Here is a 26,716-nt window from a genome sequence, read left to right as displayed (position 1 = left end):
CCTCCAAATTGTCCAAGCCCCGTACTAGTGATCAATATCAGCATTGGGTTGAGATGATCAACAATATGGCCTTGGAAAATCCATACCAGCACGCACACAGATTAAATGACAAGATGGTTCCAAAGAGAGGTGAGTGTTACAATGCAGAAGGAAAGAAGATCTTCTTTTCCAGATTGTATTATAAACCACAATGCCCTTCATGGTGTTTGCAGAAAAAAAGCTATGGTTTACGTAATTCGTTTGTTCAGAATAGCTATATGTACTCTGAAACGTAACACTTCAGATACAGATTATGGTCATCGTGTTACTTAATCCAAAACTGCTTCTAGAAAAAGAGAAGTTATCCCACTTGTTTTGTTACTGCGGATATCAGTCACGTTGCGGTGCGTGATAGGCTGAGCCTGCCTTTTACCCAGAAGCCCCGGATGCACACTCAGAGAGGTCCTGTGGTCACTGCTGGACTGGCCTGCGGTGGGTCTGACGTTCACAGAGAAGAGCGGTTCTCCTGCGTGTCTCTGGGCTGCTCACGGGCATGCTCGGTGCGGTCGGGTCAGTGCCAGAACTTTAAAACGCTGATCCCGGAGCTCGTGGTGGGTAGTGACATGCTGAGGGCAACTTGATATTTTACCAGATGTGCAAAACAGGTCTCGGGCAGGAAGTGGACAGCTCTGTAGAACTGTAAGTGCTGGCTAAAAATACATGGGCTCTTAAATGAAGGAAACCAAGCTGTTATAATAGAGGCTGAGAAGAGGTTTCCCACGGTGCCAGATAAGGTGCAATAGAGCGGGAATGTGGGTGGGGCTGAAGGTTCCGGAAGACATTTTTCGATGCAGATTCTCCAGATTGTAGATTTTACTGTTAGCGATAACCCCACTATTACCCAGCAAAGAATCCTGGGAACACCCAGATTGATGATATGGTGCTCGGTTACGAATGGATTAACTTTGCTATTTTTTGTTAGTTCAGTATTTAAAGTAGTGCAGCACCCACGAGCCTCAGGTCCTGTTATGATGGCGATTGCGTGGGCCACAGCCTATAACCAGAGCCTATAGCCAGAGCCTATAGCCGGAGCCTGGCCAGAACAATTGTTGATCACCGTTGTCTTGTCTATCATTACTTCAGTAAACGGCAGACCTACAGAAAATTGAGCTCTGTAATTGGACAATTCCAAATGCAGTGCTCTTGGAGGCTGGTAGTTTATGTATTCTCTAAAATTGCATTTCTTTCAATGAACCCTTTTTCATCAATACTAATTTTTTGAGGTGATGTTTCAGCCAGGAGAATTTCTTGCACATCCAAGGTTGGGGCTTATGATCCTATGTCTGGTGTGGGAGGGGCTTATGAGCCTGTGTGGGAGGGGCACATTTGTGCCCGAGAGGTGAGTGTCTCTGGTGTGGAAGGGGCTTATGGGTTTGAATAGGATGGGCCTATGGTCATGTGAGGCAGGGGCTTATGACCCCATGAGGTGAGTCTCTGATGTGGGAGGGGTGTGTTGTTCTGTATGGGAGGGACATGTGGCTCTGTGTGGGAGGGGCGTGTGGCTCTGTGTGGGAGGGGCTTATGAGCCTGTGTGGGAGGGGCGTGTGGCTCTGTGTGGGAGGGGCGTTTGGCTCTGTGTGGGAGGGGCGTTTGGCTCTGTGTGGGAGGGGCTTATGAGCCTGTGTGGGAGGGGCGTTTGGCTCTGTGTGGGAGGGGCGTTTGGCTCTGTGTGGGAGGGGCGTTTGGCTCTGTGTGGAAGGGGCGTGTGGCTCTGTGTGGGAGGGGCGTGTGGCTCTGTGTGGGAGGGGCGTGTGGCTCTGTGTGGGAGGGGCGTGTGGCTCTGTGTGGGAGGGGCGTGTGGCTCTGTGTGGGAGGGGCTTATGAGACTGTGTGGGAGGGGCATGTGGCTCTGTGTGGGAGGGGCGTGTGGCTCTGTGTGGGAGGGGCGTGTGGCTCTGTGTGGGAGGGGCGTGTGGCTCTGTGAGGTGAGTCCCTCTGCAGTGGGAGAGCCTGCATCCAGGGCTCACATGTCTTTCTAATGGAAGTTTAATTGACGTATTGAACTTGAGAATCCAGGCTACGATCAATATTGTGTGCTGAGAGACAATTCCCTTTCTCTCCTTCTTCCTCCCTCTGCTGTGGTTAAGGTGCTACTTTCATTTTCCCTAACTTCTTTCCCCTAACATAACTGGGCATTACATTTTCCTGTGGTACATTAATTTGCCTGTATGTGTTCTGTCTCTTAGACACACTCTTTTGTGTGATGAATTCCTTAGATCCACTCTTTCCTCAAAATCTTTTGATTCTTGAAACATCTTCTTAAACTGAATATTAATAAACAAAGGGAAGGCTATGTTAACGAGGCAAAGGCTATTTTAACAAGGGGAAAGTTACATTCACAAAGGGAGGTTTACATTAACAGGAGAAAGGCTACATTCACCAGGAGTAGGCTACATTAACAAGGGGGAGGCTAAACTCAGCCTCCTAAAGGGGAGGAACAGGCTCAGTCCTGTCAGTGACACTCATCTTCATGTCCACTGCCCCCTACCTGCTGGAGGATAGAATGGCACTCGGCCAGGCTGCTCCTGCGGCACAAATAAACAGCCCTCTGAGAATGCATCCTTCAGCACATTTTCAGCACAGAAAATTCCTGTGTTTTTCTGCATGGCGTGTCGCCTGAAATGCTAATTATGCTAGCAGCTCTCGTCACTGTTTTGCATCGGGCGCCTCCAGTGACTAATCCGCTAGCACAAGCGCTGACAGCAGGCTTGCAGATTGCAGTGGGTCTGAGCACGGTCTCAGGGTGGGAAACACATTTTTACCCGTGCCCTGGAATGAACCCGAAGAGTAACGAGCTGGAGAGACGCGGTACGGAGCCAAGATGGAGGCTGCGACCGTAGTCCGGGGGCTGCTGCTGTAGCCCCCCGCGGGTCCCCAGCATCCTGCCTGCCCGCTTCCGTTTCGCACGCCTCCGGGCAGCGGAGGGCTACGGAGGAGCCCGGCTAAAAACGTCCCTCCGGGGAAAATTCAATTAACAATTCATGGTGTAATTGGATTGTGCGATTCTGCATTTCCTGAACGCAGTGTTTCGGGCCGAGCCCACGGCCGCCCTGCTGAAGCTGAAGGTCGAGGAATGAGCGGCTGTGAAGCCTCGCAGGGAAGGCTTCAAGGAAAAAACGGGCCTGTTAAATTATGCATGCGTTTCTCTCAGCGTTTTTATGACCAAGGAATACATACAGCACATAAATACAGAGATGTATTGTTAAGTGCTGTGTACCCGGGGCTCATTGCCACCTCTGGCCCACCTCTGCCCGTCAGACACCCCTCCCCTGCCCGTCAGACACCCCTCCGACTGCGTCCGGACAGAACCACAGACCGCGGGCCACGCACGGATGGTGTGACACACGTTATTTTACCGGGGGGGAAGGGTGCAGAGGAGTCGATGGTCTGCATTACAGTTCAGAATATCAGGCTGGGGTTCCTCTCCCCCAGGGCGGAATAATGGCCTTGATTGATTGAAGTCCAAGGAAGGCCCAAACCAATCGCAGCTTTGTGAGTGTAGATTGAATGGATCCCGGTCCCTTCTCATTAAAACTGTCAATGAAGTGAAACATCAGCAAAACGCCAGCGTTCCACCTCCCTCTGCCTGCCTGCCTGCCTGCTGCACACTGCTGTGGGAGCGTGGGTCTGATAGATTATACCCAACCAGGAACACTCACTGACTGCCTATGATAATGGGTATGTATGTTTATGTTTATGTATGTTTATGGGTATGCTTCAGTAATGGTTATTTATATCTATGTATACTGCAGGTATGGGATTTATGCATAGATAATGGGTTCCGTGTTTATGTATATGCATGGTATGGGGTATATATATAGGTAATGAGTATGTATGAACAATATGTATGTACATATATATATATATATATATATATATATATATATATATATATATATATATATGTATATATATATATCCAGATTCCAGTACTCATAATACTCGTCATTGATATGTGCAACCTAAACTTCACCTCACTGCAAACGTGGATATGAAATATCAAACATCGTTATGCTCTAGTGATATTAAGATATTATTTATATTCATGGGCTGCTGTGCCAGTTGTTCTAGTCCTGTTATTGATAGGCTAATATTTACTGTAAGCGCTTGCACCTGATGCTGAATTGTGGAAGTGAGTTCCAAACATGTATGGCCCCCCCATTGTGTGTGTGTGAATGATGAGTGCGGTCTGTGGGCTGTGGCTGTGGCTGTGTTGTTATGAGCAGGGCGTTTCATCCAGACACAGTCCATCACCGTCATCCTGAGTGAGACAAGCACCCCTCCAGGTCCCCTAACTGCACAGCCACACTGGTGATTATTCACCGCGTCCACCCCCGTCCCACCCCGTTCTCTATGGACCGTGTAACCAGCCGGTCAGGTCCTGTCACATTGATCAGTTTGGCTGCGTGACTGAGCTGTCTGACTGGACCACGCACCCCTGGCACGCTCCCAACCTGAGCGTTCCACTCACTCCACACTCAGATATCACTTCCCCAATAAGTGGCTGTTGTGCAAACTGAATTATGGCGGTCATGTTAATGCACGGTTTAATTTACAATATGTCTGCCGCAACCCCTCTGCTCGCTGCTTTAAAGAGTTGGTACGAGGGGTGTGTGTGTGTGTGTGTGTGTGTGTGTGTCCTAAGTCAGGACGAGGTGTGTGTGCTTGTGTTTCCTAAGTCAGTACAAGGGGTGTGTGTGCTTGTTTTTCCTAAATCAGTAGGAGAGGTGTGTGTGCTTGTGTTTCCTTAATCAGTAGGAGAGGTGTGTGTGCTTGTGTTTCCTAAGTCAGTAGGAGAGGTGTGTGTGCTTGTGTTTCCTAAGTCAGGACAAGGAGTGTGTGTGTGTTTGTGCTTGTGTTTGCTTAGTCAGTCACCTTGCAGTATGTGCCTTTCTGTAGGTCAGTGCACCTAATAGAAAAATGATTCATCGTGCACATGCTGAAGATTAATGTGATGGAGCCTGTCTGATGGAACCCTGTAAAAGTGTGGAGAACCTTCACCCCTGCTCCTCTGGCTGTGTGCCAGTGTGGAGACAGCTGTTAACTCTGGGGATCCATCCCCCGCGGGAGGAGAGCATCCTGAGCGGAGAGAGAGGCAGCCCAATCCCAGCAGGCCGAAGGGTGTGGCGGTCCCGTGTCCGAGGGGGTCCCCGCCCCGACGCCGGTCGGGATGGTCCTCTCCCACCTGGAGCTGGAAGCGTGGCTGACAGGGCAGGGGGCAGACAGAGAGGCTGGAGGTTGAGGCTCCATTGCTGGGATAATTCCGCCCTCAACGCCCTGGAGCTCCAGCAGTACCAGACTGAGAGCCGGCAGCAGCACCTGCACACTCACACACGCTGCAAACATAACACACACCCCTCCCCAGGGGTCATACGCCCCCCCAGCAGAGCTCAACTTCTCTGCGAGTGAGAAGAAGAGAGTCCTTCTCATTAGTAAGCTGCAATTCAGCACAGTAATCCTAAAAATATGCTTATTTTTCTCACAACAGTGGGCAGAGCACTGGTGCGCCACTTAGCCATAAAAGCTTGCAGGGCTACGAGACAAGTGTAATTTTTTCTCATTATTGAAGATGTCATTAGAGTGCATGTCGTTAGCGGGAGATAGATGACCACAAACAGAACTATCAGGAAGCACATGACCAAAGAACAGAGGAAATTGCAATATGTCTAACTCGCATCCGGGAATACTTTATCATGTATTTGCATTGTTTTTTTTCCCAAGGTAGAAGGCTTTTATCCTTGGTCCAGGAGGGCACACTATGGTTTTAGTTATACAGTGTTGGAGACTTAGAATACTTCTCCATCTGATGAGATTCATGCCTTTCATTTCTCGCTCTGCTCACTGTATGGTTTTCCTCTTTACTGGCTATTTGCCCTCCTCTGCAGGTATCATATCTTTAAAAATAATATTCAGGGGTTCATTTATCACCAGCCCATATCTTTAGAAAGACCTTTTGTTTGCAGCCAGGCTACTTACAATTCAGATTTAATAAACGATATATCATTCAAGCCATCAATTTTATTCATGGGTAACTCACCGAAATGTTAAATATGCATTCACTGGCCTTTAATATGCAACTAAAAGGAATGTTCTCATTAAAGGTGTTTACTACTTTATACATTATTTGTTTACATTTTTAAATGATTGTTTTCCATGTATTCATATATTTGATAATTCAGAATATATTATGAGTCCTTGTTCATATAAATGCCACAATAAGGCCAATAGCTCTTCTACCATATTAGGTTAGGATGTGTTTTTATCCATATGGATATGGGAATGGCTAGATCTGGTTCTGCGATTATATATGGTAGGTGATAATACGTAGGTTTTTGCTATATTAGCACATTGTTTTTAGCTACCAAGTCATCTGTATCCGATAAGCCAGTAATGTATGAGAGCCTTTGGTTTAAGAAAATAAGTCCACTTTGATGTGTCCTTGTATATTTACAACGGATATATAATATGCCCTCTGAGATAATTGCTTGTGATGAAATGTATTTATACTGTTGTGCTATGAAAGTAAAGATAATAAAATTAAAATGAAATGCCTTCGTATTTTCACAACAACCTGACTGGACTACGATGGACAGCACTATATCAAACAAGCTTGCATTATAACTGTAAACAAAAATGTGGGTGCAGTGGCAATATGTGATCGTATTTTTTCATTCATTTTCATTTAATGTTATTTAAAAATATATTATGGAATAATTCAGAATAACTATTCATTATAATAAAAATAATGCAATATATTTATTTTTCACATTTTTTATGATTTGTTCTTTCTTATTATCATAAAAAGCATTCCAATATTTAAACAGTTAATGATTGGAATGCTTTTTTAAGAACATTTTTAATAATTAATGTATTATCTTTCATTACATTGTTTTATTGTTTGTATTTTTTTAGGATTTGTAATTGTATTTGCTAACTATTAATTGAAAAATCTGACATTAAAGACAACACCACAGGCTTGAATGACATTTTGGTTTGAAATGAGAGTCTGGCTTTGGTTTGGGTTACAGTGTTTGTGAAGAAACAGAGGAACACGATTCCTCTCAATGTCCTTTATGATGGACTGATCTGGACAGGAGAACGCCCCTTTTCATGTGTACCTCTGGAGTGTGTTGGAAGAGCACTCATTCAGCCAAATGCACTCTCTCTGTTTGATGTTGCTTATAGGTCCAATAAGATCTCTATCGCACGGCTTTTGAGCAATGCTGTCAAAGCTGTCTCCGCCTAACCGAAGAGCTTGTGTTCCTTTGAACAAAGGACATCTCTTCAACGCATACAATTCACAAAAGATGAGCTGAAATATAACAGACTGTCAGCTGATCAAATAAGTCCTCTAATGAAGACACCTTCCAGGTGCACTTCTGAAACAAAGGCGCTAGATGCTTTTTGCATCCCATGTGTAATGTAACATGCTTCCCACACCTCCTAATGTGCTGTGCGGTGCATAAACATAGGCAGCCATGGCTTAGGGGGCTGTGCCCGTTGAATAAGTAAGAATCAATGCCTCTTTTTTTGCAGTCGCAGCAGAAGTGCATTGTGATCTTCGCGCTGGTGTGCTGCTTTGCCATCCTGGTGGCTCTGATCTTCTCAGCCGTGGACGTGTGGGGAGAGGACGAGGATGGAATCACAGAGGAGAACTGCAGCACATCCTGCCAGTGAGCATCCATCTCCCAAACATCTACTCAACATGTCTCCCAAACATGTCTACTGAACACGTCTCCCAAACATGTCTACTGAACACGTCTCCAACACATGTCTACTGAACACGTCTCCAAAACATGTCTACTGAACACGTCTCCCAAACATGTCTACTGAACACGTCTCCAACACATGTCTACTGAACACGTCTCCAAAACATGTCTACTGAACACGTCTCCAAAACATGTCTACTGATCACGTCTCCCAAACATGTCTACTGAACACGTCTACCAAACATGTCTACTGAACACGTCTCCAAAACATGTCTACTGATCACGTCTCCAAAACATGTCTATTGAACACGTCTCCAAAACATGTCTACTGAACACGTCTCCAACACATGTCTACTGAACATGTCTCCAACACATGTCTACTGAACACATCTCGAACACATGTCTATTGAACACGTCTCCAAAACATGTCTACTGAACACGTCTCCAACACATGTTTACTGAACACGTCTCCAAAACATGTCTACTGAACACGTCTCTCAAACATGTCTACTGAACACGTCTCCAACACATGTCTACTGAACACGTCTCCCAAACATCTACTGAACACATCTCCAACACATGTCTACTGAACACATCTCCAAAACATGTCTACTGAACACGTCTCCAAAACATGTCTACTGAACACGTTTCCCAAACATGTCTACCAATCATCTGCTGAACATGTCTCCCAATCATCTACTGAACACGTCTCCCAAACTCTCCAAAACATGTCTTCCAAACATCTCCTAAACATATTTCCCAAACATCTCCTTAATATGTCCCCTAAACATCTCCTAAACATGTCTCCCAAACACGTCAAACAAACACCACCTCATGTCACAGGTCTATTAGCCTGACCAGGCTGCTCATAACCTTACAGCACTATGAGCCTGACCAGGCTGCTCATAACCTTACAGCGCTATGAGCCTGGCCAGGCTGCTCATAACCTTACAGCACTATAAGCCTTACCAGGCTGCTCATAACCTTACAGCTCTATGAGCCTGACCAGGCTGCTCATAACCTTACAGCGCTATGAGCCTGGCCAGGCTGCTCATAACCTTACAGTAAGTCATGCTTAATGAGATCATCTGACAAGTCTCTGCCAGTTTTAGTGGTTTCCATTCAATTATCAGCCAATTTAAGCCTTGGAAAGAAGACCTCTGCACTCTTTAGCTAATTGGGCACTGTCTCATCTTCTGTGTTTTATGCAGGTAGGCAATAACCTGTACATTGTATGGGGGGTGTAGCTTTCTGATGGACCTTATTTTTAAACAACTGACAAGATTGCTGTACAATATATGAACTTTCTCTATTTAATTGTATATCTTAAACAGAAACTAAACTTAGACATAGCTGTCACTGCAGCTTTGGACAAACCGGTGCATTTGCTAGATGAGGTCGGGATGGTCTGTTTGACCCTCAGACACTGCATATGTTTAAATGCGATTCAGTCCGACCTGGCCTTCTTCTCTGCCCTGTCAGCGTTCCCTTGTCACAGCTTCAGTTTAAAATGCGATTCAGCCCGTCCTGGCCCTCCGCTCTGCCCTGTCAGCGTGCCCTCGTCACCGCTCCTGTGTAAAATGCGATTCCGCTCCGCCCGCCCTTCCCCTCTCACCTCTCACCGTGGCCTCGTTCGTGGCTGCGATCCCGACTCACGGCTGGCTCCCTCTGACCAGACCGATGCGCTAAAGCTCAGTGTGTCGTTCACAGCACGCTCCCCTCCTCTGCTCCCGCCTGCTTACTCCTCGCGTTTTCTCACAAAATGGCTGCTCCTTCCCCTCCGCCCTGGAACCGGCTGAGACAGAATTTCTCTCACCCTCAGCATAGGTGCTGTCTAATGACTCATGAGTTCGCTGGGGCGGTCACACCCTTTGGGTTTGTAAAGATCGTTCCAGATCCACACCGCACTGAATAGTTTTGGTGACGGGTTGTTTGTCTGTTTGAGCCAAACTTGCTTAACATTATTACTGGCAGATACCAAGAGCTATTGCGATCACATGCTGCCATGAAAACCAATGTGGGATTCATGAAACATGCAAAGACCTCATGGAAAAATTCAAAGTATGACTCATTTAGATAGGAAATCATGTTACTTTAACAACCAGGTAAAAATAAATCAATATACATTTTTAAAAAATGTATTATGATAACCACAAAATACATAAGATTATAGTCTTATGTCCAAAATAGACCATGTTTTTGTAACAACCACGGTGAAATAAATATATAGACATGAGCTTCAAGAAATATACTTGACAAAATGTGTTTTATTGAAAAACTAAAATATATAAGAGTTATAGTTATGATCAAAAATGAAAAAAATGAAAATGAAAAAAGCAAACATTTAAAAAATATGATTGATTCAGATGGATAGAAAATCACGTTAGTCTCAAAACTTTAATTGAAAGAAATGTGTTTCATGGGGAAAACCTCAAAATACATAAGTCTATTGAGGAGTCTTGCACCTATAGCAGTCACCCATTTTCTGGTGCTGGTTAGTAGTTCCTTTATTACGTTTTTTTCAGGGGTTTTTTCCTCAATTTCGATTTCAGTTTGCAGCAGAACAGACTTCCACTGGGTTGATTGGAGGGTGATTTGATTCACCTGCAGATCAGGGTGTGGAGGCTGGCTCTTAATTGGTCATTGAGAGCAGCCTGGTGCATTCCCCTCCTGGCCAATCAGGGCGTGACGACACCCTTACTTTTGGGCTTAACAGAGGCAGTAACCTGCATGCCTGGTTGATTTCCTGATCCTGATCTTCTCGCAGTTAGCATGACAGAAAACCCATTAGTGCAAGAGATTCGGCCTTTACGCCTGCTTTTGTGAATTCTTTGCTCTAGTTTCTGTCCAATTTCAGGCATTTTGCTTCACTGTTTTAGGACTATAGGGTTATGTTAAAAGAAATTGCTAAAAATGTGAAATGTGTAATTATTCAGATGGATAGGAAATAATGATTTAGCAACTGGTGTGATATGAATGAATAAAAATTAGTCTTAAGCAATGTATGATACAATTTTTTACGAGAAAACGATGAAATGCATAAGCCAACATATGTCCCAAAACTGGAAAAAAATGTAACTCCTTCCCTTAACTTGAAAAGTAAATCATTTAAATGTAATTTTCTAAATCGTCTGAATGGGACTTATGTTTATAATCACACAGATTAGTTAAAAACCCACAATCCCCTCATAATTTTGCATCAGTTCCTTTTAATCATCAGGCTTAATTATCAGATAACTTTGTTAACCTTTACATCGTCTGACATCTCCAGTGCCTTTCACTTCTCTCACCCCGGGGTTAAGTTTCTCATCTCCTCTTTCAGCCCGGCCTCGATCTCTCTTGTCATTTGATCTTTCTGATTCGTTCCTGAAGCAATGGAGTGTGCCCTAACGAGACAGCAAAGAAATCAATGCTCCATCAATCCTGAGGAGCCCGCTTTGATTGTGGTGAGCTTGTGTTTTGAAGGAGTTGCTGGAAGGCAGGTACACATCCACAGGCCTCTCGGGCAGATAAGAACCAGTGTTCATTGGCATTTCTGGCCTGTCAGATCACAGATGGTGTTTGTGTGTTGTGAGTGTTTCACTGCTCGCTGAAACTCATTAGAGATATGAACGCTCGTGAAAGCCCTGATCGTTCAGTTCTTGCAAGCATTTCACTCACATCATCTGCTAGAAAGTTTTGTTTTGCTGTGATGTGTAATGATGTGGAATTAAACATAATTCTAAGGTTGTGTACCCTTATGGAAAGAGTTACATATGAAATGTGCCTTTTCACATGTGGAAATCACAATTTCACATGTGAATTAAAATGTTACTTTATACTGCGGGGCATTCACATGTGGTTTGTTTGAGGTGTTTTTTTAATGCATGGGATTTGTTTTGGAAGGGTATTGATCAGATTTATTTTGGGCATTGTAACAGAAAACTGCACAGTTCTCAGCCCATTATACGCCTCCTCTTGCCTCCTCCAGGGTCCTGTATAGCTGCTGTTTTGGGCACAAACTTCCCCAAATCGCCCATCTGCTCCTCTGTGGAAAAACCGCAACTGGAAATATACATGTCCTCATCTTTAAGGGGTCAGAGGTCACCCGCTTGTCCAGTTAGTGCTCATTTGTTTTGTATCATTTGGAACATGTGTCTAATTGTAGGCTCTCCATCCAAGATAGTATTGATAGCTATTGATATATTTTTCACAACAACACGCCCCCCTAACACGGCTCTTGTGACTCCATTTGGGCAGTACTTTCCCAGAGATTTCCCCGGGTGTCCTAGACGCCACTTGGCATGCTGATGGGCTATTCCCGCTCTATCATTGCATGAATCCCAAATTATAAATAGATTAAAATGGAATTCTATCTTTGTCCAAATAGAGTGCATTTAACTCTGGAGTGCATTAAAATCTCATAGGGTGCATTTAGCTCTGATGGACTGTGTAGTGTCCTGTGTTGAGTTCTACAGTGGTAGGAGTTTATTTAACCATGAAGGTGCCTGTGTTCATGACATCGTTGCCCTGTGTATGTTCTTTCTTTTGTGGGAAGGAAAGCCTAGTGTTGCTGGCAGCCCTGCCTCTGAGTCCAAAACAAAATGAATGTAGTCACACATAAGATATCATCAAGTATGTCATACTGTAAATGGAGGGCTAGATTCAATATGTCGACAATAAATTATCTTGGAGCTCTGTGGAGTAGGTGTTGGAAAATGAATACATTTTGCTGCTTCATCCAGCAGATGATAGGATTTGTTTGGTGATTGGGGTTATTCGTCCTTGAGTGCGCTTTTCCAGTAGAGGTCTGATGAATGCTGTTTTCCTGAGAATGAAATGGAATGAAACCAGGCACAATTCATCAGGGGCCCTCTATAACAGGAGCAGAGGAGGCCGGCTTTCTCCTACAGTAACTGAGGTTTTCCCCGCCTCCGTGAAAAGTGCTCTGTCTGCATTACACACCTGGAGGCACACTGGGATTTCAAATGACTGTGTAATGCAAACAAATCAATGAGTTCCCTTTGCATAGAAACAGGCTCATTCCTGAGCTCAGGGATAATAGCTTTATTGAAGAGGAATAAATCATTTAGTCATTTTCCTCTTGAATTATGAAAGGCATACATTTACAAATTAATTATTCAATTAATTCCAAATGGTTCTAGTACCCTTAAAAGTACATTAAAATGAAATTGAATAACATCCCATCTTCTGCATCCTCATCATTTCAGTCTGCCCATCACACTCCCTTTATGCATGAGATGTATTATGTATTGCTATTGTCATTGTCTCAATTGTGTCCTTGTACACTTATATACATCCATGCATGCTTTTACACAGTGTGGCATTTTATCTTCACTAATATTAGACATACATATATATTTTCCTACAATACATTCAGTTGTTCTATGCCGGTTTGTTTATCGCAATGAATATTTTAGGTTCAAGCTGTCAACAGTGCACACAATAATTACGATGCGACTGCAAATTGCATATTTTGTGCATGAAGAACAGTTGCAGTTGACACATGGTTTACAACCAATCCACTGAATTTAAAGGAAGCGGGTAAATAAGCTTTGCAGAATATGTTGAGAAACGACACAATAGTTACGTATGGTACTAAAAAATATGCCACTCAACACATAGTAAAGACATGGAAAGACCTGTCGTAGGCAACCTGCTTTTCCAGCAGGTTTTTGGGGGTCTTGTTGTAATACATACATTTCCACTGAGCTTTGGAAATTAGTCAAAAGGCACAAATTGCTTTCACAAACACTTCCCTATTGATTTTTTGTACATATCCATATATATATATATATATATATATATATATATATGTATATGTATATATATATATAAATAAATAAATCACATTTATCAACTGCAGAGGCACTCTGTCGATCAGAGGAGAATGGTCCTTACTTGGGACTTTGGCAATGCACTCACAGTAGGTCTATCACATTATTTTTGTTACGTCCGTTTGTTGCTGTTTGGCAGTTGTCCTCCTTCCCTGAGTCTTATGTCCAATATCTTCACTCTGCTAACATCGAAAAGAATCATTGGACATGCCGAGTCTTTTCCAAAACCCACAACCCACTATAACCTGCTGTCAGGAGCTGCAGGCTCAGAGCTTCACTGACAGGTCACTGCTAGCCTAGGTTTTTGTTTGGTGTTTGCTTTCTAATAAAGGTCTCTCTGTCTGCGTGCTGCTTTTTGCAGGGCAATGGACATATTTCATCCATCTGCCAAATTAGCCAAGCGTGGAGGAGGATGGATGTCTGCATTAAAAGCATGCTTTATTACTGTAGGAGATTCACAGAGTATTTCCTGGTGGAAGACAGCTAAGAATCAGCGTGGCTCTGAATAGTTGACTTGGCAATACAAGGCACAATGATTTGGGCTTTGACATTGAACCACTGTATTGTGGAAGCACAAAGGAGTAGCACTTAAAGCCATTATGTTTCCTTTTGGCATCAGAAGCAGCTTGTCGTTTCTGCTGGGGTTTCCGCAGGGGTTATTATGTAATCAGACAGGTAAGGAAATGGCATAAGAGGCTAACTTGAGTGCATATAGACCTGTGCTTTTAACAGCCTCTGAAATAGGGTTGTGTGTGATTATATTCTCAGGGTTTCCTGTAACACTGAAGGTGGATGTAATTCTCACTTTGGTTCCATCGATATAAAAGCTTCATTGCAGACGAAATTGCGGATGAAAGTGGTTAATCCGTAATCATCTCTGAAGTGCTCCGTGTACCACGGGTGGTGACTTCTCCACAAAGCTGTATTCAGTGCTCCTCTGTGCTCTCGACAGAGCACTGCGGCTTAATTGGCATTCCTCTCAACCTCACACACTACTGGATATGCAGCACTGCTGGCCCATGCTATGAGGAATACTATTTTCTGTGTCCTTATGTGGCCCTGACTCTGGACTGGAGAAACCCACTCAAATAGGACTTGCTGCAGAAGGCCAGGTGAGCCTAGCTGGGGAGGCAGCTTTGTTTACAGATGCTGTAAAGAAAATCACTCTAGAAAGAACCAGAACAAAGCCTACACCTCTTCTAATAAAAATAATAATGTATTAATTAGCTGATGCTTTTCTCCAAAGCGACTTATGGTTGATTAGACTAAAGCAGGGGACAATCCCCCCTGGAGCAATGCAGGGTTAAAGGCCTTGCTCAAGCTGTGCAGATCTTATCGTGGCTACATCGGGGCTTGAACCACTAACCTTTCGTGTCCCAGTCATGTGCCTTAGCCACTGTTCTACAGGCTGTTTGTTTTTAAGAGGGGTGTGATTTCAGTGCATGCTTTAGCTCTTGTCCTGCTCGAGGGGAGGTGGGGTTTATTGTCATATTACCAAACAGCTGCTGCTGGAAGTGATGTCACTAACCATCATTACCCCGAGATCAATCACGTGGAAGCATGCACCATGCCAAAAAATGGAGAACATACACCATATAGGATATCATCCTAGTCTTTTCATCCTATAAATTATGTGCCCAATGTCTGATGTAATAGACATCAATGTCGTGTGCATTAGCCTCAATATCGCCTGACAATGTCCCCTTGCAGAAACTGCTCTAAGTCTGATGGCAATGCAAATTCAGGCAGCGTTAATGGCCTGTAAGTCTAATGTACCATACATTTGGAAAAATGTCCTCTATTAGAAGGGACCATGATGCAGTTTTGGGCTGATGAATGTATAATGGCACATTAGGGGCTATAATGCAACCACATTAAGTGCTCCCGAAACAAAGTGGATAATTCATGGGGCCAAACAAGTACTCTTATCCTGCAAATGAAAAGTTTTCATTGAGAAAGAAATCACTGTTTTCGCAGGATAGTCCTGGTGGAGACCATTCCGGAAGACGTTTCCTTCCCAGAGAACGGCACGGTCCACCTGCCCCTCTCCGCGGGGCTGCACGCGCTGCTGGACCAGGCCGGCCGCTCGGTGGAGATCGTGTCACCGGAGTGGGCCCTGAGCTCCACCGACCCCGAGGCCAGACAGGTGAGCACGTGGGCCCTGAGCTCCACCGACCCCGAGGCCAGACAGGTGAGCACGCGGGCCCCACGGGCGAGACGAGGCCAGACAGGTGAGCACACGGGCCCCACGGGCGAGACGAGGCCAGACAGGTGAGCATGCAGGCCCCACCGGCGAGACGAGGCCAGACAGGTGAGCACACGGGCCCTGAGCTCCACCGACCCCGAGGCCAGACAGGTGAGCACACGGGCCCCACGGGTGAGACGAGGCCAGACAGGTGAGCACACGGGCCCCACGGGCGAGACGAGGCCAGACAGGTGAGCACACGGGCCCCATGGGCGAGACGAGGCCCGACAGGTGAGCATGCAGGCCCCACCGGCGAGACGAGGCCAGACAGGTGAGCATGCAGGCCCTGAGCTCCACCGACCCCGAGGCCAGACAGGTGAGCACACGGGCCCCACGGGCGAGACGAGGCCAGACAGGTGAGCACACGGGCCCCACGGGCGAGACGAGGCCAGACAGGTGAGCACACGGGCCCCATGGGCGAGACGAGGCCCGACAGGTGAGCACACGGGCCCCACGGGCGAGACGAGGCCAGACAGGTGAGCACACGGGCCCCACGGGCGAGACGGGGCCAGACAGGTGAGCACACGGGCCCCACGGGCGAGACGAGGCCAGACAGGTGAGCACACGGGCCCCACGGGCGAGACGAGGCCCGACAGGTGAGCACGCGGGCCCCACAGGCGAGACGGGGCCAGAGAGGTGAGCACGCGGGCCCCACGGGCGAGACGCAACGCCGGTCAATTCATTCAAGCAAGACAACACGGAAAAGTCAATAAAGATTTTAAATTAAATGAAAAATTAAAGATTTGAATAAAATTCCACGACGGATTCCCAGCTTCTATACATGACATAATTTTGAATATATTTCTTATTTCTCGTGAATTAATCAATTACCTTAATGTGCAGTACAAGGCCTGAGCTTACAGTATCCATCCATCAATCATTTCTCTAGAATTACAGTAAGATTGCCCCCCTTCAGCAAAGTGCTGTTGACTGATGAAGCCCAAACAGAGCCTGTGAGGTTCTTGGCTCTGTGGGATAGACAGGCAGCAGCTGTCCCAGGACTGCTCTGTGTAACCCCCATGACCTCTGGAGCTCCTCCACAGGCTCCAGCCCACAGAGCACTATGTACCACGACAGCATGCGCTATGAAAACCTGCCTTATGCACAGAGAGACTGTCGTCATGGTGACAGGACCCTGGGCGCTCCGTACTCTGTGCTGTACAGCACAGGCTGAGCCTGCGTAGCGCCCTGCTGGGCTCTGTAGCTCTCCCTTGCATTCCCTGCCCAGGTCCCCAGGTCCTCTGTGCAAATGAGAACTCTGCAGATGAGAGGGAGAGTTGTGAGCTGACCTCCCTCACAAGTAAGGGTTACATAAGCTCAGTCAGGCTGCTGTCTCTGATACTCGCTGTCTCTCCATAGACAGGCTGCTGTCTCTGATACCTGCTGTCTCTGTAGACAGGTTGCTGTGTCTCCGTAGACAGGCTGCTGTGTCTGATACCTGCTGTCTCTCCATAGACAGGCTGCTATGTCTGATACCTGCTGTCTCTCCATAAACAGGCTGCTGTCTCTGATACCTGCTGTCTCTGTATAGACAGGCTGCTGTCTCTGATACTGGCTGTCTCTCCATAGATAGGCTCCTGTCTCTGATACTGGCTGTCTCTCCATAGACAGGCTGCTGTCTCTGATACCTGCTGTCTCTCCGTAAACAGGCTGCTGTCTCTGATACCTGCTGTGTCTCCGTAGACAGGCTGCTATGTCTGATACCTGCTGTCTCTCCATAAACAGGCTGCTGTCTCTGATACCTGCTGTCTCTCCATAGACAGGCTGTTGTGTCTGATACCTGCTGTCTCTCCATAAACAGGCTGCTGTCTCTGATACCTGCTGTCTCTCCATAGACAGGCTGTTGTGTCTGATACCTGCTGTGTCTCCATAGACAGGCTGCTGTCTCTGATACTTGCTGTGTCTCCGTAGACAGGCCGCTGTCTCTGATACCTGCTGTGTCTCCATAGACAGGCTGCTGTCTCTGATACCTGCTGTGTCTCCGTAGACAGGCTGCTGTGTCTGATACCTGCTGTGTCTCCATAGACAGGCTGCTGTGTCTGATACCTGCTGTGTCTCTGTAGGCCCGGCAGCTGTTTCAGCGGCTCCAGGGGCTGCGATCTCGCGGGATCAGTCTGAAAGTGGCCAGCGACCGCCTGGACTCCGCAGAGCTCAGGAAACTCTCAGATCACGGCGAGTGACATCACACGCACATCCCCCAGAGATGATATACGAGCACTCCAGATGGCCTGTTAGCACAAGGGGAATGATTCAGTGGCATGTCATAAATATCGATCCACATCTGCAATAATGTACACCATGGGAGCACTGGGCTATATTTAAAACACAGTACATATGTTCGGACGCTGCAGATATAGGTGTATTCCACCTGCTAGTGGGTGAATCAGGGTAGCCTGGCCATTGCTGACAGCAAATGAGACAGAGCATCTTACTGCCTGAAGGCATTTCAAATGTGTTCTGCAGTTATTCTTTGGTCCCTAGAAAATGATGCAATTTCTCAGTAAGTCTATGTCTAGGTGATACAGTTTGGATATGTAATGGAAAAAAATAAGTCAATCTGAACCTCATTTTTATGGTTATATCATTTATGCATAAGGGGCAAGTGAGTGGGAGTATGGGAAAAAGGATTTATTGAGAGGGGCAGACGGATTTAAGAAAGAACTCTTCAGGTTAGGGCACAATGGTGTGACTGTGTGTGTGTGTGTGTGTGTGTGTGTGTGTGTTTATGAGTGTATGTGAGTGTGTGTGTGTGTTTATGAGTGTGTGTGTATGTGTGTGTGGGTGACTGTGTATATGTGTGTGCTTGTGTGTGTGTGTATGTGTGTGTGGGTGAGTGTGAATATGTGTGTGTATGTGTGTGGGTGAGTGTGTATGTGTGTGTGTGTGTGTGTGTGAGTGTGTATATGTGAATATGTGTGTGTGTGTATGTGTGTTTATGAGTGTGTGTGTGGGTGTATGTGTGTGTGGGTGGGTGAGTGTGTATATGTGTGTGTGTGTGTGTGTGTGTGTGTTTATGAGTGTATGTGTGTGTGTTTATGAGTGTATGTGAGTGTGTGTGTGTTTATGAGTGTATGTGTGTGTGTTTATGAGTGTGTGTGTGTGTGTGTGTGTGTGTGATGTTATCAGCGCAGGTGAGAGCGTGCTCCTCTCTGCACAGGTGCGGAGGTGCGGTACCTGAACATGACGGCTCTGACCAGAGGTCGTTTCCGCTCCTCTTTCTGGGTGGTGGACCGGCGGCACATGTACATCGGGAGCGGGAGCATGGACTGGCGCTCACTGTCCAAGGTCACTGTCCGCAAATAGCCCAAAACACACCATCAAATACTCACCTTACACCCCCAAATACCCCAAAACACACCCTCAAATACCCACCTTACACCTGCAAATACCCAAAAACACACCCTCAAATACCCACCTTACACCTGCAAATACCCCAAAACACACCCTCAAATACCCACCTTACACCTGCAAATACCCCAAAACACACCCTCAAATACCCACCTACACACCCTCAAATACTCACCTTACACTCCCAAATACCCCAAAACACACCCTCAAATACCCACCTTACACCCACAAATACCCCAAACACACGCTCTACACACCCCCAAATACCCAGCTTACACCCCCAAACAGCCAAAAACACAACTACTCAGCCCCTTACATGCCCGAACACCTGGTACACAGTGAGCGGTGCACAGGTGCAGAGAGCTGAGCAGCAGGCCTGTGTCTGTCTCCGCAGGTGAAGGAGGTGGGGGTGATAATCTCCAACTGCAGCTGTCTGGTGCTGGACCTGCACAGGATATTCTCACTCTACTGGCAGCTTCAGTACAAGGATTTCGTGCCATCAATCTGGTCCAAGAGGCTGAGCGCTCTGTACAACAAGGAGAAGATCCTCACGCTGTCCTTCAACAACAGCAGGAAGGCCAAAGCCTACATGTCCGTAAGTGTCCCAGCTGCCCGGGACTTTGAACCCGGGTCAGCTCTAACTGCAGCCAGCAGAACTGCAGACTCACGTGGTCAGCAGCGACTCTGACCCTGAATGTCCGGGGAGGCTGATTTAATCAGTCCGTTCGGTGGACTGCTCTCACCCAGTCCAAACTCCTCAAAAGTAAAGTGCAATAAGTTGAACATTCTCTTTCTATGAGTTACTCCTGCAGTTTTCCTGGCTCCGTGTCAATCAGTATTATGATAGAGATCCCTGCCACACAGTCCAGATGGGTGTTAATGGCTGAGGAGGCCAGGCGGTGGGAGGGAGGAGCGGCACATTAAGCTCAACTCAATTAAGCACAAGCCATAATCAAGTTTGCTCTCCGGGTCCACGGCTAAAGGCTAAGTTGGCTGCACCGCAAACAGATTAGTGCTGAGCTCTGCTGAAATGAAATGGCTTAAACTGGGACCTAAAAAAATCATTTCCGAAAATAGTTTTACATCCGAACGCTCTTCCTAGTTGAAATTGGGCACAGTACACTTTATCTGACAAATACACACTTTTAAAACTCTCAAAATAGTTTCTAATTTAGCTCCTCTTGGGCAGCAAAGTGAGTGAAGAGTTTTACCATGGAAGACTAATTGGTCATAAAGCCCTGTGGAGTTTCTCTCCCTACTAATGAAAGATCGGAGAACATTTCCATATAGAAACTCCCCTGTTGCAGTTCAGTCAGAATGATCTGCGGCTCAATGGATTTTAATTACTGACGAGTGCCTTACATCAGCCAACAGCATACAGTATGCTGGTGTTTGGGCTCTGAAGTGCACCGGTTTCATTTGAGTTGATGGTAACGAGCCTCACCAGACTCTCGTTTGCAGGACAGCTAAGAGTTAACTGCCCTCAGTGCACACTGAGCCAGGCCTGGCAACTCCAGGGAAGGGCTCTGACAGATGTTTTTGGGTGTACAGGCCGTAGCATCTCTCCCTCCTTTGAGAAAATGACTCTTTCCTACAGCTGAAGGTCATGTGCTGATTATATGGGGGGAGGAGGGGGGGCGCACATTAATAACAAGCGATGTGTAGCTTGGATGGGTGGAAAACTGATTGAATAATAATATAACTCATGCCCTTTTATGCAGAAATGTGTGTTATACAGAAAGGTGTCTTATACAGAAAGGGTGTTATACAGGATGGTATGTTATACAGAAAGGTATGTTTTACAGAAAGGTGTGTTACACAGAAAGGTGTGTTATACAGAAAGGTATGTTATACAGAAAGGTGTGTTACACAGAAAGATGAGTTATGCAGATCGAAGCATAGGCACCTGACATTTGACGATGCACATTTTTGGCATGAGTCATGCAAGTGGTGAGGAAATAGTTCATAACCTGCAGGTTTGATTCCCAGGTGGGGCCACTGCCATTCCAGTTTTGAGCAAAGCACTTCCCCTGAATGACTTTTTTTTTTTTTTTATATATTTTTTAGGCCTTTTTCAGCTTTATTGGACAGTATATAGAGACAGGAAGAATGGGGGCGAGAGAGAGGGAAAGACATGTGACAAATTGTCAGACGGTCGGATTCGAACCGTTGACGTCGCGGCTCACAATGAGCATGCGGTCAGTGCTCTGCAGGCTGCGCCACCGAGACACCCCCCTCTGAATGACTTCTGTCGATATCCTGCCGTATAGCCCTATGTATGCACTGAGACAGAAAACAGACTCATGTACACAGTAGATAAATCATCTCCAGAATCTGACACGTACATCCCCGTGGCCAGCCAATGTCATTACTCCTTCTGGCCGCAGAGCTCTCCTGACGTCTTCTGCCCGAAGGACCGGACGCGGGACATCGATGCCATATTCCGCATCATCCAGGACGCCCGCAGGTTCATCTACATCTCGGTCACAGACTACCTGCCTCTCGTCAACAGAAACCCTCAGCGGTGAGCGTCCGGACCAGTCAGAACCGTCACAGCTGAACAGTCCAGTCAGTCCTGTCACACACAACCCCCCTGGACTTGTCCAGCAAAAAAACACACGGGAAGTTAAAACCACTCACCTCATTTCTAACTGAAGTTTGAGAAGCACTTGAACCACATTATTTCTCTCATATGCTGTGCTTGTTCAAACAGACACTGGTCATATGTGCTGTGCATATTCACACAGACACTGGTCACATGTGCTGTGCTTGTTCTCACAGATACTGGTCATATGAGCTGTGTTTGTTCACACAGATACTGGTCATATGTGCTGTGCTTGTTCTCACAGATACTGGTCATATGAGCTGTGTTTGTTCACACAGATACTGGTCATATGTGCTGTGCATATTCACACAGACACTGGTCACATGTGCTGTGCTTGTTCTCACAGATACTGGTCATATGAGCTGTGTTTGTTCACACAGATACTGGTCATATGAGCTGTGTTTGTTCACACAGATACTGGTCATATGAGCTGTTTGTTCACACAGATACTGGTCACGCATAGATGGTGTGCTTCGGGAGGCCCTGATCCTCAGGGGGATTAAGGTGAAGCTGTTGTTCAGCTGCTGGAGACAGACCCACCCCCTCACCTTTAACTTTGTGTGGTCTCTGAAGTCTCTGTGCATGGGAATGACCAACTGCTCTCTGGAAGCGGTGAGTATTGAGTATGTAGTACTTCCCTGTTATGAACTACAGTCGCAGTCGTATTGTGTTTTTATGTTTTTTGAAAGCCTCCCATCTACAGGCTGAAATCTGCAAGCGGATTTGACCCTTTAGTTGAACACTGCATTCTGTCTGTAAAATCAGGGCAGCTAGTCAAGTGCATTTGCATGTGTGGATTTAATGTTCAACGGAGGCTCTGTGGTGGAAACATGTCTGTGTGTGTGATGATCTATGCAGAAGTTCTTTAGTCTGAGGGACCAGAAGAATGGAACGTTCCACAGCATCAACCATAACAAGTTCATGGTGACCGACACTGCAGTGTACATGGGTGGGTACCACTCTGAACTGAAGTGTAGTATTTCTACTGGAAATCTTTCTACTAGTGTCTGTGCTGTAAAATGTCCAGTGTTAATTCAACTTAACAGAGTACATATCAGTTATATAGCGCCTTTTTCCACAGCGCTTCACATTAACCCATTCATACACACACTCACACACCAGCGGCGATTGGCTGCCATGCAAGGCACCAACCAGCTCATCAGGAGCATCTGGGGGTTGGGTCTTGGTCAGGGACACTTTGACACACCCAGGGTGGGCTCAAACAACCGGCAACCCTCCGACTGCCAGACGACTGCTCTTACCGCCTGAGCCAATGTTGCCCCACATGGTGTACACTATATGAGTTGATTTAACACTGACCAGTTGACTGTGTGTGTACAACTGAACCGCTTGTTCAGAACTGAGCAGCAGAAGGACTGTGTGTGTGTGTGTGTGTGTGTGTGTGTCTCAGGGAGTCTCGACTGGCTGGGGAATGAGTTTGTGTACAACGCCGGCGTGGGGCTGGTGCTCAGACAGGCCGAGGGGCAGGAGGACCAGGGGGCCACGGTGCTGGGGCAGGTGAAGGCCCTGTTCGAGAGGGACTGGTTCTCCCGCTACGCCAAGAGCCTGCAGCCCAACAAGCTCCCAGACTGCAGCAAGCTCAGGACGGGCCAGTCTGCACTGCCCAGGGTCCAGCCCCAGACCCAGGACCGCAAACAGAAACCCAACACCCATCTGTGATCCGGGGGGAGGGCGCCAGAACCACAGGATATCCGTTTCCTTAAGTGGCTGATCTCCACCGGCTGTTGGAGTCAAATATCCGAGTCCTGATACGTGCAGCTCTCTCTGTCAGACCCAAGTCTTCCCTGCTGTGGACCTTCATCGTGGATCCATTGTTTTTTAACCAGGCTGAGGTGCTTAGTTTTAGAGTATCTTTTTTCTCCTGACATAAAAGTGATACGCACAAAGGTCAAACAAAACACCAACATTTGTATTTTTCCAAACATCATAGACATACAGTATGTCTCTTTCATTGGGAAGAACATGGGAAGATGAAACCAAAGGATTTAGAAACAAGGTTGGGCCTCTCCACCAAGTCACCATGAAAGAAATGCACTTTTTACTTGTAATATAAATTAAGCAAAGATGATATGTACCGTGAAAATGACTGTTGAACAGAGGCTTCTTCAAAAAACGATGAATATGGAAAGTCACACTGGATATGCTTTCATAAGTGTTATGAAACTGTCACAGAGAAAATTAAAAAGAAGACTGTACCCACATATTCATTCTCCTGATATGACTCTCCACTGGCAAAACTATTCTGACCAGACCATGACTATTTAAGTAATTTCTGCCACAGAAAATATGGATGATTATTAGAAAGCCAATACTGTCTGTAAATTATTCATTTGTGGCCAGTAACGAGAATGTATTTTCAGCTTTTGGGTAACACAAAATTAATTTCTGAATATTTTAATATATTTTAGTGAGTGTTGAAATTTTAAATGTCACATTCCAGAATCCTACTGAGTAACATTTCAAATCATTCTGCAATGTTCAGTTCAAAATAGTTGAGCTACCTCAAAAACACACACCAGTATAACCAGTAACACATTCCATCCCACCTCCTGTTTCCCCAGGTTTGAGACAAACCCATCTGTATATAGAGGACATGGAGGCATAATCTGGGGGTTCTGAATACACTCTCACCCTGAAATGATCATTTGGAGACACAGTTCTCCTTTAAAAGAGAAAATGATGTTGTTCATGTTCAATTATCTTGAGAAAATTACGATGTTCAGTTATAATTTCCTCTGTTGTAATGAAGTACAATTTATATCCAGTCATAAAGGCACTTGTTATGTAATTCTCAAAGTCATTTAAACTGAGATTAGAGTTGACAGAATGCCCTTTTGAGCATGCCCTCAAGCATGACCTTTTGTGAATTAACTGTCTCAAATGCTCTCCAGTGCGTTTCCTTTTTAGTGCAGAGCCCAGTCCAGGTCTGTGGCCCCTCTACACCCAGATCATTTCTATAAAGTGTAATGAGATCATTTTTCCAACTCTGTACCAATGTTGGCTTCAGTAGATTTTACAACAGCACAAAACTCATCTTTCAGATCACTTCATATAGTAGACGTAGACGTAGTTCAAGATCAACTTCAGATCTGGCAAGATTCAGCATCAGAAGGGTATTCCATTGCACAAGTCAAAACGTAATCTGGTTCTTGTATCTTTAAAACACTCAATCACGACGCAGCAGCAGCATGCTTGCAACAATGTACAACATACCTGTGCAAAACTTTACAAAAGGGAAACAATATCACGTATCCAGGTAGACAGACATTTTATATGTTTTTATTCCTGTATGTAAAATCTATAATAATTCAACTTCATTTATGCTGTCATAAAATTGATGTGCTTCTGGAAAGATTTGAGAACGCATCTATGTGGAGATGCCTGGAGTCGGTCATTCATTCATTAATTAATTCATTCATTCATTCATTCATTTAATCCAGGATTTGTGGCATCGGGTTCAGCTTTTCCATTTGCTTTCTTCTTTCGTGTGTTTAAATCAGTTTGGTTCATTTGCATTATGCCATGCACTCCCGAGACTACAGCACACACGAGAGCATATTCTAATACTCGTAAATAATGTTTTAGTTCATTACTCATACTTGACAAAATACAATCAGTTTTGTAAGCAGATTGTGCTACAGGAATGGGCACTTTTACAAGGCACTCTCAGATATGCTTTTGTATTTTTTATGGTTTTATATTTTTTGTATGAATTCAGAATTCCCTTTTCCATGACTGTGAATGTGCTATTCATCCAAGACCAAGCTGGGGGGGGGTGCAAGGTGGGGGATTTACAGTTAGAATTCAATTATCATCTTTATTTTATTTTTTCATTTTAAGAACTGTAATGACCACGTGTTTAGAATGCAAAAATGCTGCTACAAGCACATTTTAAAACGGCTAGTAGCATGAGAACAGTGTGTACAAGACTTTACTTTGGTCCAAAGAAGAGACTTTATATTTTAATGAACCAGGGTAATGTGATCAGTGTTTATTTTATAACCAATCCATTGAGTAACATTTTAATGCATTTTGTGCATGCTACCTGCTTTACATCTCATGCAGTAGATCATTAAACACCTCCTATTCTCATGCATCTGGCCCCACTGTTCTCTTATGGCTCACTGTTGCCCCCTGCAAAAGCAAACACATTTTGCTCAAATACCAATACGTTCGTGCAGGGAGACTTTATGCATTACCTGAAAGCTACCTTAAGTTAAAGCATTTGCGCAGAATTCAGTCCTTGCAATCAGTTATTTTATGTTTACGTGTTTACAACATAGCTTCACATACATAGAATGAAATTCTGACCATGGACATCTACACTGAATAAAATTGGCTCAAATATGGCAACCCAATCAGTTTTCAGCTATGATACTAGTGTCTTGATTTCAAACACAAATGCTCCTTCATTCTTTAGAGTTTCAGGTTACCTGCTTTCAAAATGCATATGCGACCACATTTTGTATTTTTCAACTGGATCATAGAACCCTTTCAACATTATCCAATAGGACTGAAATTCTTCCAGAATTCATTATTTAATTCCTCACATAATTCCTCACTAACTGCCAAGGCGTGTGGTATGTTGTGATATTACTGTACACTAAAAGTAAAACAGCAGATACTCTTTCTGAAAGGGATGCTACTAACAAATATGTTATAATACGAAGGTTCATAAACAACAGGTCCATGCAGAAATGTGTAGAAATAATATGCGGAAAATTTTGTTCTGTTGTTGTGGAAATAAATGTTCATTGGTGTGTGACTGCCATCTAGTGGACCATAGTGTCATCATGGGGAAGTTATTTTCATAATAACAATGACAGAAGTTTCCCCATAAATGCTGTAGTGATTTCAAAGTAGCTGAATTAAGTACTATGCATTGTACATGCTTTAATGCCAAGTAATCGCC

General features: G+C 45.3%; 1 protein-coding gene across 1 annotated transcript in view; it reads left to right on the top strand.

Moving 5' to 3' along the window:
- The window catches only part of LOC133118475 (inactive phospholipase D5-like), a 28,905-nt gene extending 3,810 nt beyond the window's left edge, over positions 1-25,095 (top strand). The window contains exons 2-10 of the mRNA XM_061228517.1: positions 7,576-7,712; positions 15,563-15,731; positions 17,894-18,002; positions 18,988-19,115; positions 19,573-19,773; positions 21,566-21,702; positions 22,230-22,395; positions 22,642-22,732; positions 23,195-25,095. Of these exons, the coding sequence (XP_061084501.1) occupies positions 7,576-7,712; positions 15,563-15,731; positions 17,894-18,002; positions 18,988-19,115; positions 19,573-19,773; positions 21,566-21,702; positions 22,230-22,395; positions 22,642-22,732; positions 23,195-23,463 (1,407 nt within the window). The 3' untranslated portion in view covers positions 23,464-25,095. The remainder of the gene's footprint in view (positions 1-7,575; positions 7,713-15,562; positions 15,732-17,893; positions 18,003-18,987; positions 19,116-19,572; positions 19,774-21,565; positions 21,703-22,229; positions 22,396-22,641; positions 22,733-23,194) is intronic.
- Positions 25,096-26,716: the final 1,621 nt, after the last annotated feature.

This window comes from Conger conger, chromosome 18 (genome assembly GCF_963514075.1).
Source record: "Conger conger chromosome 18, fConCon1.1, whole genome shotgun sequence".
Lineage (NCBI taxonomy): Eukaryota > Metazoa > Chordata > Actinopteri > Anguilliformes > Congridae > Conger > Conger conger.
This window is presented reverse-complemented; position numbering and strand designations above follow the sequence as displayed.